This window comes from Cervus elaphus, chromosome 33, assembly GCF_910594005.1.
Source record: "Cervus elaphus chromosome 33, mCerEla1.1, whole genome shotgun sequence".
Classification (NCBI taxonomy): domain Eukaryota; kingdom Metazoa; phylum Chordata; class Mammalia; order Artiodactyla; family Cervidae; genus Cervus; species Cervus elaphus.
In genome coordinates this window covers 63,200,296-63,219,907 of record NC_057847.1, presented here as the reverse complement: position 1 = coordinate 63,219,907, position 19,612 = coordinate 63,200,296, and the positions used below count along the sequence as shown (strand labels likewise).

Genomic DNA, 19,612 nt, shown 5'->3' with positions numbered 1-19,612 from the left:
ACTTAGAATTCTTAGTACTAAGTCTATGCAGCAATTGAAGTGTTTTTTTCACCATTCAGCAGAAATATATTTTTTAAAGACTAAGATACTAAATCTTTTCACATTATTTGATGACTAAATTTAAATTCTTCCTGCTCTTTTCTTGAAATGATATAAGACAATTCATATGGCTTTATTAATTAAACCTATTTTAAGAAAGTGAATTTTTTCCTTCTGTGAAATATGAAATATGTGCAATCTTTCATAGTATAATTTAAAATGATTTCAGATAAGACTTTCAATCAAACATGGGTTCTCACCTTGGCTGCTGCTGATGGAAGATCAAATGGAATACGCTGTCTGATTTTAGGGGGCAGCTGGGTTAAAACTTCAGTCTTTAATCTTCTAATCATTATGTCACTTAATAGCCGATGAAGTTCATTAAGGTTTGATGCCCCTCTGCAATCCCACTGAGGTCTTTTACCAAAATATCTGTTAGTATGAAGAAAACAAAATGTAGCAAAGCTGGATGCTAGAGTAAGAAAACAATTTATCCAATGTGTTCTTCCTTTAAGATAAGGAGCCATGATACTGTTTTTAGTTTTATTACTGAATGCAAATTAGTTTCAAAAAACTCTTCTTTAGAAATAGTAATGAGTAAGATTGTACATTACTCTCAGCTATACGAAATGTTAATGCTTAAGCGTAGTGTTTATGTTGAGTTAATACAAGGCTGATTCATTGGGAAAGACCCTGATGCTGGGAAAGATGGAAGGCAGGAGGAGAAGGGGACGACAGAGTATGAGATTGTTGGATGGCATCACTGACTCAACGGACATGAGTTTGAGCAAGCTCTGGGAGTTGGTGATGGACAGGGAAGCCCGGCGTGCTGCAGTTCATTGGTTTGCAAACAGTCGGACATGGCTAGGTGACTGAACTGAATATAAGACTGAGCAAAACTGATAACCCTGAATACCACCGGCACTTTGGGTCACTTCACATAAGGCACTGTGTTTAGCACATCTAGCCGTAACTAGGCACTAACTGCCAGAACACCAGTCAGGCGATGTAACAACCAAAACCACCTAAAACATTTTCTACTGTTATAGGAGGCAATATTATGTCTGCTTTTAAGCCCAGCAGACAGATCACTGGGTGAGCTCTTCTTCCTGTGAACCACTGAATTGAGAGCAAAGGCAGGGGAAAAGGTAGAAATGCCTTATGAACAAGAGATTGGGAGAGAAAACATCAGAGGATGTTCAACAAATGTTTAGAAGTCAGACAAGCAGTAGATGACTGGACAAAAGAAGGCAAGTGACACCTCAAAAATGTTTGCAAAAGGGAACTTATCCCCTAGATCTTTGAGATCAGGAGTTGGAAGCACCACACGCCGGGGGTAGGTATTACACTTGGTGGATGTACCGAACTTGGACACCAAGACAGCAGGTCTAATAGCATTCCTTTATCATTGTGACAACCCCCACATGAGTTCACAAAATTCACAATGGTCTTCTAGGGGTCAGAACTACTGAAAATAGCTACCAGAAAATAATTTTAAAAAGTTCCTGTTAGTTTGCATTACAATTATTAACAATTAAATAACTTCATTTTAGTGGGATTTGGTGGTATTTTAATACAAAGTGTTATTTTGAGAAACTTGTAAATTGCTGATACTGATTTTTTTTTTAGTTTTATGTATTTTGATAGCAAACATACAGGAATAGTACCCAAAACATTAAAAACATGTATGTGCATGTAGAACTGATTAGAAAAGCATAGTGAATGGATGAAACTTCTGTGTGATAAAACGACAAACACCATTTAGTTGTCCTCAATAAGAAATTCTTGCTTGTTTTTTTTTTTTTTAAAACTAAGTGCTGGCATTTTTTAAAAAATAAGTTTAGTTAGAACTGCTATAAGTTGAATCACTGAAATCTGTTCATTGAAGTATTTTGACTTCCTTTAATGCTTTATGTCTGCACTTAATTAAAACTTTACACACTAGTAACCCCAGTGTTCAATGCAGCACTATTTGCAATAGCTAGAACATGGAAGCAACCTAGCTGTCCATCGGCAGATGAATGGATAAAGAAGTTGTGGTACATACACACAGTGGAATATTACTCAGCTATAAAAGCAAATGCATTTGAGTCAGTTCTAAGGAGATGGATGAACCTAGAGCCTATTATACAGAGTGAAATAAGTCAGAAAGAAGACAAATATCATATGAATTCATATATGTGGGATCTAAAAGATGGTACCTCTGATCCTATGTACAGGCGGCAAAGGAGACACAGATGTAAAGAACAGATTTTTGGACTCAGTGGGAGAGGGAGAGGATGGGATGATTTGAGAGAACAGCATTGAAACATACGCAGTACCATATGTAAAACAGGTAACCAGTGCAGTTTGCTGCATGAAGCAGGGCACCTAAAGCCAGTGCTCTGTGACAATCTGGGGAGAGAGGGTGGGGAGGGAGTTGGGCAGCGTGGTTTACGATGGAGGCGACACATGTATATCTATGGCCAATTCATATTGATGTATGGCAAAAACCATCACGATATTGTAAAGTAATTGTTCTCCAATTAAAATAAATACCTTTTTTTTTCAAAAATAGAAAAATATTTGCCATTACTCAATTCTGTCACCTATTTTTCCATTCACAATCAAGATAATTACATTTTGACATCATGGCTAAAAAACTAATACTTGTCAAATATATCTTAATAAAACTGAGAAAAAATAGAACAGGAAAAAAAATCTAATGTTCAGAATTACATATAATAAGAAAAAAGATACTACTCAGTGCTAAAAAAAGAATGAACTATGAAATCATGAAAAGCTGTGGAGGAAACTTAAATGCATATAACTAAGTGAAAGCAGCTAAAGTGAAAAGGCTACACTATATGATTCCAACCACCCAGCATAGTCAAGAAGGCAAACCTATGGAGACAGAAAAGAGATAAATGGCTCCTACGGACTACAGAGGAGGTAAGGATGATTTGGTGGAACACAGGGAATTTTTAGGGCAGTGGAAATATTCTATGTGATACCACAATGGTGGATATATGCCATTGCACCTCTGTCAAAAGCCATAGAATGTGTAATACTGAGGGTGAACCCTAATGTAAGCTATGGACACAGGATGATAACGATCTGTCAGTGGAGTGCAATGATTGTAAAAATGTGCATCGTGTTGCAGAATTTCAATGGTGGGGGAGGTTGTAGATTTCTGAGGACAGAGGGTATATCAGAACTCCTTGTACTTTTCACTCAATTTTGCTGTGAACCTACCTCTGCTCTTTAAAAATAAAGTTTATTAATATAAAAAAGTGCGGAGGATTTGCATTTCAGTCTCTGCCCTGAATATTTCCAGGATTCCCCTGCACCAGAGCCCGCTAGGGAGACTGACCTTAGCAAAAGGTGCCTGAGCTGAGGTCAGACTGCTTTATTTATTTATTTTTTTTTTTAAGAATTTTTTTTTATTTGGCTGCACCAGGTCTTAGTTCCAGTATGTGGGATCTTCAATCTTCATTGTGGTGTAAGAGTTCTTTAGTTGCAGCATGTGGGATCTAGTTCCCTGACCAGGGATCAAACCTGGACCCTCTGCATTGGGAGCACGGAGTCTTAACCACTGGACCACCAGGGAAGTCCCGTCAGACTGCTTTAAATCTTGGGCTAGGGGCCTTTTAAGTGCCTAGGGCCAAGGAATTTTTAAAGGCATGTGAGACTTTTTAAAAAGCATCAGAAATGAAGTAAAAAGAACAAATTGTTGGCTCCAAAATCCCAAAACAAAGTGCAAACTTAGTATGTATTTAAGAAATACCTACACAATTATAGCAATAAAGGCCATGGCAATAGCTATAGTAAGGGTATTCCTTGAAGTAATCATTTAACTTTCAACAACTCTAGAAGACAGCTAAAGCGCCAGTTATCATCCCTATTTTATGAATGAGGAAACAGACTGCAAAGAGAGATTGGGGAATTTGTCCACGGTATCACAGATGGTAATGGTGGTAATGGAATTTGAGTTTAGTAATCTGACTCTAAAGTCTGACTTGACTAAAACTCAACTTTCATATAACAACACAAACATTATTATTTAATGTTCTTGGGATTATCTTAATATGCTTGAGCTTGTGCGTGCGTCGGGGGGTGTGATGGACAAAAACAGGAGATTCTGGGACCAAGAAACATTTCTCACTTTAGATCTTAGCCTTTTCTTGCCTGATTCTCAGTTGCTAAAATGTGTAAAATGAGAAGGTCCACTCTTCTGGGGGAATGAGTAAATAAAATGTAAGTCATGCCAAATATGGACAATTAAACAACTACTTACTAAGAACAACTATTTACTAAGAACAGTTAGATTATACGTATGAAGAAATACATCAATGATATAAGACAGACGAAAAACTGAAGGTTCAGGGTAATATGTTTGATATGAAAGATTACATATCTGTGTATGTGTCTGTACATGTGTACATATCTGTAAAATAATGGGAACAGTGCCAGAAGAATACACATCAAAATAACATCTTGCTTATCTTGGGGGTAATGGTGATTATAAGGGTTAACATAAAAACTGTTTTTTTAAAAAAAAAATTTTATTTTTTTTTAAAACTCCCATTTTGTTTTTATAGGCATACTTCAGAGATACTCTGGATTTAGTTTCAGACCACAGCAATGAAGCAATATCACAACAAAGTGAGTCACACACATTTTTTGGTTTCCTAGTGCATATAAAAGTGGTGCTTATACTATACTGTATTCTCTGAAGTGTGCAATAGCGTATGTCTAAAAAAACAATGTATATACTATAATAAAAGTACTTTATTGCTATAAGATACTAGTTATCATCTGAACCTTCAGTGAGTCATAATATTTTTATAATAACATTAAAGATCACTGATCACAGATACCATCACAACTATAATGATAAAGAAAAGGTTTGAATTATTATGAGAATTATCCAATGTGACACAGAGACATGAAGTGAGCAAATAATATTTGAAAAATGGTGCTGATACAGTTCTTTGATGCAGGGTTGCCAGAACCTCCAATTTATATTTTAAAAAAATGCATTATGTGAGAAGCACAATAAAATGAAGTATGCCTGTATTATGTCTTGACTGTTTATAATAAGCAAATGCTTTTGTATTTTAAAAAATTCAATTTAGAAAATATCACAACGAATTCCACAACTTAAAAAACTTATAAATATCTAGATGTATTTTCAGGAAAAGAAATTCCCAAATTCAGGAAAAGAAAAGATTTTTATGAATTAACTGGACACAACTATAATCACAACTATAATGTTTTTCTTACAATTTCCACTGCTTTCACTTTGATTACCTCTTCATAGAACAACTCTAATATTTTCTTTGAAGAAACCCGGTAATTCAGATTTAATTGAAGCATGGATTATCAATTTTTATTTATTAATAATGTTTCAAGTTCATAATTTATCAGCATGTTGTATAAAATTTTTTGAAACTGTCAAACCTGAAAACATTTCCATCAAGTTTCTGCCATATATGAGCTGTAAGAATTGGAATCATTTATGTATTAATCCTCTGGTTCTGTATAGTTCAACCTTGTTTCCCTCCACTACTCATATTCCTCTAGTACAGGTGACAGAGGACAAGTTCACTTTGCAGGACAACTGCCATCCTTGCACTATGAGTATTCCTAGAAGCCATTCCAACATTGGGATGGTGAGCTATTACCTAACAAGGTCTAAACAAAGGAAATGACTCAGAATTACATAAACTCAAACAAAATGTACCCCAAAACTGTTTCCTCTTAGCCTGATACATAAAGTGCTTGTTGACATCCAACACCACCAGACAATTAAATAAATACACATGCATATGTATGTACATATATATGAAAATGATGAACTGAAAAGAGATCTTTCAATCTATTAAGATTAAAGTAAGCTATAAAGTTTACAAGATACAAAACTGTGAAAATTTCCCAAGATCTTCCCAGAGCCTTGAAAGAGTCCTATATAAGCAAGGGATTCTCAAGTTTAAGGTTCATTAGTTTCATGGGAAGGAAAGAAAATTATAAAACAAATACAGTTCAGTTCAGTCGCTCAGTCACGTATGACTCTTTGGAACCTTATTGACTGCAGCACACCAGGCTTCCCTGTCCATCACCAACTCCCAGAGTTTACCCAAACTCATGTCCCTCAAGTCAGTGATGCCATCCAACCATCTCATCCTCTGTCGTCCCTTTCTCTTCCTGCCTTCCATCTTTCCCAGCATCAGGGTCTTTTCTAGTGAGTCAGTTCTTTAAAACTTCAAAGTACTGGAGTTTCAGCTTCAGCATCAGTCCTTCCAATGAATATTCCAGATGGATTTCCTTTAGTATTGACTGGTTTGATCTCCTTGCAGTCCAAGGGACTCTCAAGAGTCTTCTCCAACACCACAGTTCAAAACCATCAATTCTTTGGCACTCAGCTTTTCCCATGGTCCAACTCTCACATCCATACATGACTACTGGAAAAACCACACCTTCGACTAGATGGACCTTTGCTGGCAAAGTAATGTCTCTGCTTTTTAATATGCTGTCTAGGTTGGTCATAGTTTTTCTTCCAACGAGTAAACATCTTTTAATTTCATGGCTGCAGTCACCACCTGCAGCAATTTTGAAGACCAAGAAAATAAAGTCTGTCACTGTTTCCATTGTTTCCCCATCTGTTTGCCACGAAGTGATGGGAACAGATGCCATGATCTTAGCTTTTTCAATGCTGAGTTTTAAGCCAGCTTTTTCACTCTCCTCTTTCACCTTCATCAAGAGGCTCTTTAGTTCTTCTTTGCTTTCTGTCATAAGAGTGTTGTCATCTGCATATCTGAGGTTATTGATATTTCTCTCGGCAATCTTGATTCCAGCTTGTGCTTCATCCAGTCCAGTATTTTGCATGATATACTCTGAATATAAATTAAATAATCAGGGTGACAATATACAGCCTTGACGTACTCCTTTCCCAGTTTGGAACCAATCCGCTGTTCCATATCCGGTTCTAATTGTTGCTTCTTTGCCTGCATACAGATTTCTCAGGAGTCAGGTCAGGGAGTCTGGTATTCCCATCTGTTTAAGAATTTTCCACAGTTTGTTGTGATCTACACAGTCAAAGGCTTTGGCGTAGTCAATGAAGCAGATGTTTTTCTGAAATTCTCTTACTTTTTCTATGATCCAACGGATGTTGGCAATTTGATCTCTGGTTCTTCTGCCTTTTCTAAATCCAGCTGGAACATCTGGAAGTTCTCGGTTCATGTACTGTTGAAGCCTAGCTTGGAGGATTTTCAGCATTACTTTGCTACTATGTGAGATGAGTGCACTCATCTCACAAAACAAGTACAATGGCAATGAAATAAGGTGTATCCATGAAAGAGGAAAGGTATAAATGAATAAGAAAAAAAAAATTTAAAGGACAAAGTTGTAGCAGTATGGCTTAGGGTAGAAATAAACATTTAAACATAAAGGAAATTAAATTCCTAACAACCTAAAATTAATAACAACAACAAAATTTCAAAGGTCTCTAAAGAAGTTATGAAGCATGAATCTTTAAACTTCTTTTGGAATTAATACAGTCATTTCCTCATTCACATTTACAAGGTAAGTATTTGTTTCTCCTTTTCTCTCTCTCTCTCTCTTAGTTGCTAAGTCATGTCCAACTCTTGCCACCCCATGAACTGTAGCTTGCCAGGCTCCTCTGTTCATAGGATTCTCCAGGCAAGAATCCTGGAGTGGGTTGCCATTTCCTTCTCCAATTCTAAACAAGAATAAATAGGAACTTCTTTGTATCTTTCTTTTTCACCATGTATAATTTAAAAGAGCCATTTCTCAATAAGCACTAAATAGTAGCTTAAAAGGGGCTTCCCAGGTGGCTCAGTGGTAAAAGAATCCACCAGCCAATGCAGGAGACACAGGAGACACCAGTTCAATCCCTGGGTCTGGAAGATCCCCTGGAGGAGGAAATGGCAACTCACTCTAATATTCTTGTCTGTAAAATCCCATGCATAGACAAGCCTGGTGGACTGCAGTCCATAGGGTCGCAAAAGAGTCAAACATGATTGAGCACAATTAGCTTAAGATGATAAAATAGGAAGTATGGTAAAGAACATGTACACTTATCTTTGTTCCTAAAACACATACACACAAGCATACTCAGAGTCAACTTTGGAAACCACCTTCTGAATTTTTTTTTTCATAGTTAACTTCCCTTGTGTCCTTTTGTAGCAATCCCTTTCTTCCACTCCCAGTTCCTGGGAAACACTGATCTGTTTTCTGCCCCAGTTTTGCACATTCCATAATGGTATATAAACAGAATCATACAGTATGAAGCCTTTTAAATCAGATTTCTTTCACTTAGCAAATGTATTTAAAATTCATGTGTACTGCTGGCTATATTAGTAGTTCATTCCTTTTTATTGCTGAGTAATATATCCCACTGCATGGATATTTTATGATTTGTACGTTTACCAGCTGAAGGACATCTGGATTGTTTCAAGTTTTAAGTGACTATTAAATAAAACTGCTGTAAACATTTGCATACATATTTTTGAATGAACATATGTTTTCATTTATCTTAACTAAATATTCAAAATGGTACTGCTGGGTTGTATGTTAAGTGTATGTTTAACTTTATAAAAATTTGGCATACTTTTTTCCAAAAGTTTATACGCCATTTTACACTCCCATCATTAATGTATGTGAATTCCAGTTCTTTAGCATCATGCATTAACATCATTTGGTATTTTCAATTTGTAAAAGTCTTATCTATTCTAATGCATGTATACTGGTATTTCATTGTAGTTTTAACTAGCATTTCTCTGATGACTAATGATGTTGCATCTTTTCAAGTGCTGTTTTGATCTCACCTTATCTTTTTGATATCTCTTTGCTTTATAACTGAGTTTTGAGAGATCTGATACGTTCTTTAATAAGTTTCTTTTGTATATTTTAAAATACATGTATTTATACACATATATGACTTTATATATCCTTTTATCAAATATGTACTTTACAAATATTTTCTTCTTATCTGTGTATTATCCATTCTTTGTCTTACCATTGTCTTTGGAAGAGACATTTTCAATTTTTAAGAAGTAAAATCCATCACTTTTATCTCTCACAGTACATGTTTTTTGCATCCTGTATAAAAATATTTGCCTAACCCTAAGTTACAATGTATTCCTTTGTTTTCTTTGAGTTTTATAGTTTCAGGCTTTATAATTTAGTGTACAATCCATTTTTAATTGATTTTTTAATTTTTTAAATTGTGATCAATATACATAAAATTTACCATCTTGACCATTACTAAGTATGCAGTTCAATGGTATTAAATACATCCATAATGCTACATAACTATCGCCACTGGTCATCTTCATAAATTTCATCTTGTAAAACCCATTAAACAATAACTCCTCATTCTCTCCTACTCGCAACCCATGGCAAGCACCATTCTACTTTCTGTCTCTATGATTTTGATTAGGTAGATCACATAAGTGGATTCACACAGCATTTGTTGGAGACTGGTTTATTGCACTTATCATAATGTTCTCAGGATTCATCCATGTTGTGGCTTATGTCAGAATTTCCGTCTTAAGACTGAATATTCCATTGGATGTATAAACCACATTTTGCCTATCCATTCATTCATGGATACTTGATTTGCTTATTGTGAATAATGCTGCTATGAACAAGGTTACAAATACCTCTTCACTACCCTGCATTTAATTATTTTGGGAATATAGCCGGAAGTGAAATTGCTGAATCACATGGTATATCAGCTCACTGACTTTTGACCTCCAAAATTTCTGGTTAAGACATCAGCTAATAATCATTCTAAGAATCCCTTCTACACATTGAGTTGCTTTGCTGTTGCTATCAAGATTCTCTTTGTCTTTAGAAAGCTGGATTATAATGTATCTGGATATAGGCCACCTTGGTTTATTTTACTCTGGAGTCTGTTGAACTTTCTGGACATTTATAATGTCTTCCATCAAATTTGGGAGGTTATTAGTCCTTATTTCGTCAAATAATCTCAGCCCCTTTCTTCTCGTTTCTCTTGGGAATCCACAATGCACAGAGATCCTGTGGGTTCTGTTCACTTTTCTTCATTCTTCTTTCTTTTCCTCAAGACTTGAAAATTTCCTTTGTTTTATCTTCAAGTTCTCTGAATCTTTTTTTTTCAATCTTCATATTTTTAAAAAATATATATTTTATTGAAGCAAAGTTGACTTACAATGTTTCAGGTGCACAGAAAGGTGATTCAGTGATACAAAAGCACATATATGATTTTTGAAATTATTTTCCATCACAGGTTATTACAAGATATTGACTATAGTTCCCTACGCTATATAGTAAACCTTTGCTGCTTGTTGTGTATCTATTTTTTAATTAGAAGTCTAGCATTCTATTCATACTAAGTCAAACAAGTGGAATCAAAATGTCATCATTTTTTTAGTTAGGCAAAAATTTGTATGTTTTCTAAAATATAAATATTATACATATTTATATATATGTATACAAAAGTTTTTCCATTACACTTGATAAATGCGTGAGAAAGAACATCAAAAAAAAAAAAAAAAAGAAGGGATGGAGAAACTGGAGACAAGCTCTGCCTGATCAAAACTGCTTTTAAATTCCTCTAGGGAATTTTTCTTTTCAGTTATTTTCCTTTTAAGCTCCAGAACTTCTTTTTAGAATTTTAATAGTTTTCTCTTTATTAATATTTCCATTTTGTTCATTCATCATTTTCTAGACTTTCTCCATGTCTTCCTTTAATTCTTTGAGCATATATATTTTTTTAATTAAGCACTATTTTTTTTTTTTAAACCAAACCACTAGGAAAATATACCACAGTCTAGAAACAGCAAACAGACAGGCTATATTATCATCTCAAGCAATAAGTTGGTAAAAAGACAATAAGGTCCTTATCAAAATGATAAGACTGGGGTGAGAACAATGCATGTTACAAAGGCCCTGACAAAAGTGGTATTTAGTAATAGAGGGCTGACCCTTTTTTTGCTCTAAAGGAGTCATATCTCACCCCTGAGTTGCTCACTATTCCTCCCCTGACCTGTGTATTGCCAGAAGATTACCTCACTAGACCTCTGTTATTTTAGGGAGCAAAGTAAGCAATACTGGGTTTAGACTTTCATTCGATTCTGGTTTATGAAAACCACATTTTCCAAAGTCAATACTTCCTAACACTCTTAATTAAGCAGTTCTTTCACTGTTCCAATTCCTCTTTCACTGTTCATTCCTGAATCCTAGCAGACAGCACAATCCAAGTGCCCTTTTCCTTCAAGGGTGAGTGTCACTGCAAGATTGTCTTGTCATCATGCTGACTCTACGGCAGACAGCCTCAGGGCCCATCATGGCTGCCAGCGAGAGGGAAGGTTTGCTTCCCCTGCCAGTGTGGTATTGTTTCTCATATTTTTGTAGGCTGAAAAGACATAATGGGTGAGAATTTTAAGAAATGTGCATCCACATCTTGATGGCCAGAAATGAATATCCACAAGGACCCTTTCAAATTTTCTATCCAAATCACTTCTTAAATTAACTTTGTGTCATTGCATATAAAACAAAACCAAACAAAACGAAACTGCCGAAGCCCCATTTCCTTCTAAATTAGCGACCTCGTGGATATTGTTTTAATACAGTCTGTGGAAAATGCTGTAGTGACCCTTCTGTTAAACAGGAGATTGACAACAAATGGAAACACCTCTCCTCACATTTCACCAAATCATAAGCAGGTTAGATGAACCTGCCAGCCTCTTGGTGTCTGTGTATTGAGAGAATCTGGAACCTTGGAGACTATGACTTGGTACAAGGGAGACTTCCTATTGCCAGATAAGCACCTGCAGCATGAAGAGGAAGTACATTTTTTTTTTTTAATTCTCTTGCTTTTTCTATAATCAAACACATGTTAGCAATTTGATCTCTGCCTTTTCTAACTCCAGTTAGCATTGGGAAATACTAAAGATCTCTTCAAAAAAAGTACAGATACCAATGGAACATTTCATGCAAAGATGCGCACAATAAAGGGCAGAAATGGCAAGGACCTAACAGAAGCAGGAGAGATTAAGAAGAGGTGGCAAGAATACACAGAAGAACTGTACAAAAAAAGGTCTTAATGACCCAGATAACCACGATGGTATGGTCACTCACCTAGAGCCAGATATTCTGGAGTATGAAGTCAAGTGGGCCTTAGGAGGCATTACTACAAACAAAGTTAGTGGAGTGATGGAATTCCAGTTGAGCTACTTCAGATCCTAAAGATGCTGCTAAAGTGCTGCACTCAATATGTCACCAAATTTGGAAAACTCAGAAGTGGCCACAACTGGAAAAGTTCAGTTTTCATTCTAATCCCAAAGAAAGGCAATGCCAAAGAATGTTCAAACTACCACACAATTGCACTCATCTCATGTGCTAGCAAGGTAATACTCAAAATCCTTCAAGCTAGGCTTCAACAGTATGTGAACTGAGAACTTCCAGATGTTCAAGCTGGATTTAGAAAACGCAGAGGAACCAGAGATCAAATTCCCAACATCCATTGGATCATAGAAAAAGCAAGAGAATTCAGAAAAACATCTACTTTTGCTTCACTGACTAAGCTAAAGCCTTTGACTGTGTAGATTACAACAAAGTGTGGAAAATTCTTCAAGTGATGGGAATACCAGAGCACCTTACCTGCCTCCTGAGAAACCTGTATGCAGGTCAAGAAGCAACAGTTAGTACCGAACATGGAACAACAAACTGGTTCCAAATTGGGAAAGGAGTACATTAAGGCTGCATAACCCTGCTAATTTAATTTATATGCAGAGTACATCATGCCAAATGCTGGGCTGGATGATTCACAAGCTGAAATCAAGATTGCTAGGAGAAATATCAATAACCTCAGATATGCAGATACCACCACCCTAAAGGCAGAAAGCAAAGAGGAACTAAGGAGCCTCTTGATGAAGGTGAAAGAAGAGAGTGAAAAAGCTGGCTGAAAACTCAACATTCAGAAAACTAAGATCATGGCATCCATCCCTATCACTTCATGGCAAATAGATGGGGAAAAAGTGGAAACAGTGGCAGACTGAATTTTCTTGGTCTTTAAAATCACTGTGGACAGTGACTGCAGCAATGAAAAGACACTTGCTCTTTGGAAGAAAAGCTATAACAAACCTAGACAGTGTATTAAAAGTCAGAGACATTACTTTACCGACAAAGGTCCCTAGAGTCAAAGCTATGATTTTTTCAGTAGTCAAGTATGGACATGTGAGTTGGACCATAATAAAGGCTGAGTATTGAAGAATTGATGCTTTCAAACTGTGGTGCTGGAGAAGAGTTGCTCGGACTACAAAGAGATCAAACAAGTCAATCCTAAAGGAAATCAACCCTGAATGTTCACTGGAAGGACTGATGTGGAAGCGCCAATAATTTAGCCACCTGATGCAAAGAGCCAACGCATTGGAAAAGACCCTGATGCTGGGAAAGATTGAAGGCTGGAGGAGAACGGGTGACAGAGGATGAGATGACTGGATGGCATCACTGACTCTATGAACGTGAGTTTGAACAAACTCCAGGAGACAGTAAATTTGCAGTCCCTGGGGTTGCAAAGAGTGGGACATGACTTCTTGACTAAACAACAACAACAAAGGCTATAAAAAGGAGTGACAGAGACACAAAGGGAGAAAACAAAATAAGAGATAAAAGGAGATAAAGTGAGGCAGATGGGCTGCCAGCCCTAGCTGGAGGCAGAAAGTATGGTATACTAAAATTTCCAGTGAGAATTATTCAATTATTGCATTGAATCTATATAACGATTTGAGGGGAATGGTTATTTAAAAAATATTGAGTCTTCTAGTCCATGAACACAGTATTTCACTTCATTTATTTAAATCTTTCAGTTTTTTTCTTAATGTCTTACAGTGTATATTTATCTAATGTATAAGAAAATGTTTAGAAATGGGAATATTTTAATGTAAATATACCAGAGGGAAAAAGTGAAGTAGGAAAGCTCTATTATAGGAAGATAGACTAAATAATGGGAATTATTCAGAGTGAAAAGACTAAGAGAGATTATAAGTAGAGCTGATAAAGAGCAACAGTCTAGGTAAATAGAACATAAACTTGTTCCTCAAATCCTAAAACATTAGGATGCTCTGAAACTCAGGAAAAGTGTCACCGTGAAAAGAACAAAATGCACATTACAATGTAATCAAGCTGCAGAAAAGAGGAACCATCAAATTGTGTTATTTCTTTCACTCTAACCATATTCAGTTGATGGCATAAAGGTATGGAACATGCTGTTAGAAAACATGAAAAATTTATCTCTTCACTGCAGTCACACAATTGGCTTTGGAAATGTTTAACATTTAGTGAACAGACTTTTAAGATGAAGGATTTTGGAAAGTCCAGTGTTCTGAAACAAAATATGCGGCTCAGAACACCTTATATGATTACCAGTATAACTGGACACTTGAGTGCTCTAAACTTGAAACTGAAGGGAAAAATATAAAAGGCTGCTCTATCAGTTAAGGGAGTATAGGATTTCCGATGCAGCCAAGCCATGTGCATGGGGCAGACGGCTTCTCAAGAGTGCACTCATTTCCTGTTAGTAAAGTTCTTTGAGCTCTGCAAAACAGGAGATTCTGAAGCCCTCGGAATCAATTCGATGAAGAGCTCAAATGTGTAGAAGAAATTTGCATAAATGGAAGTAATGTTTTATGTTTCTTAAGCAGAGCCAATCTCCAGATGTATGTGAATTATCAAAGTAACTGTAATCAGGCCCAAAAGCAGCTGAATAAGCTGAGGCAAACTACTCACCCAAAGTACTTCTGCAATTACAGAGATAAACAAATATATGAATCCAAGAACTATTGCGCGGGCTATTTAGATAAATTTGGGAGCAAGTAAAAAAAAAAAAACTACCTGGATAAATGAAAATATGTTATTTCAAGAAATAACTCAAGGTTATAATGTAACTTAACAGCAGCATGCAAATCTGAGATTAGAATCATGAATATTCTGAGTGTTAAGTTTCTTAATGGCAAGGACCATGTCTTATCTACTTTGTATTCCTAGCACCTAGCATGGTGGCTAACATATAATAAGTAGCTTATGAATTAATGAACAAATGGATGAACTGACTAATGAATACACCACACAATTATTGAGGAGAGCAATTCTTTAGCAAGCAAAAACTAAAGCAACAACCAGAGTTTGGAAAGAGATGAGGTTAAACATAACAAACTAATCATATTTATCACTTGTTTCTATTATTCTAACGTGAAAGGAAAGGAATTTAAAAGCTATTACATAACAAGAACAAAGACATGAGAGAAAAGAGAGAGAGAGGGAAAGAGAGTATTTCATCCAATTTTTGGAAAACGGAAAGTAAGTAGGGGAGATGTCTTGGTTAAAACATGGTGAACTGAACAAACACATATTTATCCTCAATCAAAATGACAACCAAGAAATAAAAATACATGAGCCCACCAGGAAAAATAGAATGAAAATCAAACAACAGCAAACAATGTTAACACACTTCTACAAGCAGGGAAAAAAAAATGTGAAGACTCTACCAAACAGAAAGCTGAATACCAGGGAGTGTGTGCGCACAAAATTCTAGAAATGTGTTAGCAATGAAAAAGATCAGGTACCTTAGAAGGTGGGAATAAGTGTGACATGATAGCTAAAAATAGGAACACTGGCTCGGTCTCTGGTCCAGGAGGAGCCTACATGCCGAGAGCATCTAAGCCCAAGTGCTACAATTACCGAGACTGCACTCCACAGCCCGTAAGGCACAAGTATTGGGAGACTGAGCGCCTATAGCCTGTGCTGCGCAATAAGACACCACAGTGAGAGGCCCGCACACCACACCCAGAAAGCAGACCCTGCTCACTGCAGCTAGTGAAAGCCTGAAGGCAACAAAGACTCACTGCAGCCGTGAAGAGATAAAACTTTTTATAAAGCCTTCATCGAACACTATTAGAGAATGCTAGCAAAACAACTTATTATTTTGGAAACTCACAAAGAGGAAAAACTAATCATTTTACCCTCCCTTTTACATTTTTTGATCTATTTTAAAAATTTTATGTATTTATTTTTGGCTGTGTTAGGTCTTCGTTGCTGCATAGCTTTTCTCTGTTTGCAGCAAATGAAGGCTACCCTCTAGTTGCGGTCCTCAGGCTTCTCACTGCAGTGGCTTCTCTTGTTGTGGAGCATAGACTCTAGGGTGCAGTTGTGGTATTCGGGCTCTAGAGCACAGGCTCAATAGTTGCGGGGCATGGGCTTAGATGCTCTGTGGAATGTGGGATCTTCCTGAATCAGGAATTGAACCCATGTCTCTGGCACTAGCAGGCAGATTCTTTATCACTGACTGAGCCTCCAGGGAAGCCCTATTCTCCCTGTTTTAAACAAACAGAACCAATGAATGTCTAAATAGTGGATGAGGTGAGGATCCTTTACAGAGGTATGTTAGCTAATAAATGAAGAAAGAGTATCCAAATATTACCATTTGCAATGTCTAATGATTTAATAAACAGTGTACCGAACATTCTCAGCTACTAACATTACAAAAAGGAAGGCCTCAGCTATCATGGGCCTTCTAATGGAAAAACACAACATCCTTAGAAAAGCAGAACTGCTAAAAAAAAAAAATTAAAGTCTCTGCATCAAATACAGAGGACAGAGGAACATGTTAAACAATACTGTGGAGATGCAAACAGCAAAACCCAGATTACAGCAACAATTTAGTTTTTTCAATAAACTAAAAATAATCAAACTCAGAAATTGAGGAGAAATCTGAAGACTAAAAGAGACTTAGGACATCAAGAGTGGGACCTATGATTTGTAACATGTGAGCCTTATTTGAGTATTGACTCAAACAAACAATGGGGGAAAAACTTATAAAACTGTAAAATTCTGACATTCACAAAATAACTGAGTATAGAAATACTGATGAGGTTTTTTAATGTTATTAAGGGATTATTATTAAAGTTAATCTTTTTATGCATGATAATAGTATAATAATTTTTTTCTTAAAAAGATTCCTTACTCTCTAGATATATTTACTAAAATATTTTATGGATAAAATGTGATGTCTAGGCTTTGCTTCAAAATAACATGGGGTGGTAGAGGTTAGAGGGTCAGGAAGATCCCCTGGAGAAGGGGATGGCTACCCACTGCAGTATTCTTGCCTGGAGAATTCCATGGACAGAGGAACCTGGCGGGCTACAGTCCATGGGGTTACAAAGTTGGAAATGACTGAGTGACTAACACACTCTGAATATAGCTAAACCAAGGCTGGCCATAAGCTGACAAATGCTGATGCTCATTGGGTACATGAAAAGTACATGGGGGACTCATTATTTTGTTCTCTGTACTTTTGTGTATACTGAACTTTTTCCATAATAAAACATTAAAAAGACCAGAAAATAAACTAAGAAAGAAAAGTCTTCGAATACAGAAATGCAAAAGAAAACTCAAAAGACAGCTTTGCGCCACGCCTAAAGAAAAACAAATCCAGATTGGAGCAGAACAGAAGGCTGTGGGAAGGAGGTCTCCAGGAAATAAGAAGGGAAAAAGGAAAAGATTATTTTATGTGCTTGTATGACCTTTTGGAAATTGACAGATCTGTTGGAGTCTTTGAGTAAAAAAAGAAAAAAAAAAAAACAACCACTGATGGCAATATAAAACTCAAAAGATAGAATAAAAGAGAATAATTAAAGATAAAAAACTGACCAAGAAAGGAACACTCAACTATTGGATTTACTAGAGAACAATATTAATTTAGTCTATTTATTCTATTTAGTCAACTGTATAAACACAGACACTGACTTACCAAATAACTCAAATTTGGAAAGAGGATCGAAGAAAAGTGGTGACAAGAAGTGTTTCAACTTCTCTTTCACATTTTAGTTCTGTGATTTGGACAAGTTCCTTAACCTTTCTAATCCTCAGTTTACTCCTCTGTAAAATGGACATATTATCATCAACCTTGTAGAATTGCTGAAAGAATTAAAGATAATACATCTAAAATACATGGCATAGTATCTTTTTTTAAAAAATTATTTTACTTGTTTACTTGTAGCTGCATTGGATCTTCGCTGCTGTGCACAGACTCTCCCGAGTTGTGGAGGCAGGAGCTTCCCTTTGCTGCAGTGCGCAGGCTTCTCACTGCAGTGGCTTCTCTGGCTGCACAGGCTCTAGGCATGCGAGCTCAGCAGCTGTGGCATGTGGGCTGCAGGGCATGCAGGCTTTAGGGCGAGCAGGCTGCAGTGCTTGTGGCACACAGGCTCAGTAGTTGCGGCTCGTGGGCCCCAGAGCGCTCAAGCTTCAGTAGCTGCAGAAGCAGGTTCTGCAGTTGTGGCTTCTGGGCTCTAGCACACGGGTTCAGCAGCTGTGGTGGACCGGCTTAGTTGCTTCACAGCACGTGAAATTTTCCTGGACGAGAGACTGAACCCATGTCTCCCACGTTGGCAAGCAGATTATTATCCACTGTGCCACCAGAGAACTCGGGCATAGTATCTTATATATAAAATGTAATACCATGTAGCCAATGAAAATGATGTTTTTTAGTTATTGATAAAGGATGACAATGTAAAATTGTGCTCAATGAAAAAGCGTACTACAGAAAAGTATGCATAATATGACCCTACCTATATAAAATTGCCTTTCTATCTACCTGTCTCCCTAACCCCATGTATCTAATAGAAAGGCTATCTAGAGGGAAACTTTAAAAAATATTGAGTATATAAATACTAAAAAAAATATTAATAATCAGTACATTAGGTACTGATTATCTCTGGACAGTGAGAGTTTAGTTGATTTGTTCTTATTTAAAAACACTTTCCTCTTTGAATTGTTAAAATAATTATAAACCACTTTCCCCAAAGTAATCAACTACCTTTATCTTTAAAGAATCTGTCTGCAATCCAGGAGACCCAGGTTCAATCCCTGGGTTGGGAAGATTACCTGGAGAAGGGAATGGCTATCCACTCCAGTATTCTTGCCTGGAGAATCCCATGGACAGAGGAGCCTGGCGACCTACAGTCCATGAGGTTGCAAAGAGTCAACACAACTGAATGACTAACTCTTTCTTTCATCTTTACAGGAGTAAAAATAAAGAAAATAAAACAACTTACAAAGACAAAGGGATAAAGTGATACACTAAGTGAAGCAGCAGATGATAGCATCATGTGCAGGCTATGTTAAAATTTAAAACTATATAAAAATTATTAGACATGCAGATAGCAATAGAATTACAGAAAAAAAAAAACAATTTACTTGTTAGGATAGTTGGGATTATGGTATTTCTCCATTCCATTTTTATTGTATAGTGTTATATATTTTATTATCATATACACATATATTGTTGTTGCATAGTCTCTAGTGTTGAAAGTGTTAGTTGCTCAGTTGTGTCTGACTCTTTGTGATCCCATGGACTGTAGCCTGATGGGATTATCTCTGTCCATGGAATTCTTTAGGCAAGGATACTGCAGTGTGTTGCCATTCCCTTCTCCAGGGGAGCTTCCCAACCCAGGGATCGAACCCGGGTCTCCTGCATTGCAGGCAGATTCTTTACCGTCTGAGCTACCAGGGAAGCCCTGTTCGGTTGCTA

At 36.6% G+C, this 19,612-nt stretch overlaps 1 protein-coding gene and 1 non-coding gene across 7 annotated transcripts in view; both read right to left on the bottom strand.

The window, feature by feature from the left end:
* The window catches only part of ZRANB3 (zinc finger RANBP2-type containing 3), a 278,640-nt gene that overhangs the window by 92,885 nt on the left and 166,143 nt on the right, over window positions 1-19,612 (bottom strand). For 5 of the 6 annotated variants that reach the window (XM_043894549.1, XM_043894548.1, XM_043894550.1 and 2 more), the window contains exon 7: window positions 300-471. In XM_043894549.1, the coding sequence (XP_043750484.1) occupies window positions 300-471 (172 nt within the window). Of the gene's footprint in view, window positions 1-299; window positions 472-17,833; window positions 17,962-18,068; window positions 18,883-19,612 lie in introns of those variants that run through there. The other variant, XM_043894554.1, reaches the window with a different exon arrangement.
* TRNAG-CCC lies at window positions 3,556-3,628 on the bottom strand. Its single transcript has one exon. It is a non-coding gene; the product is annotated as a tRNA-Gly (tRNA).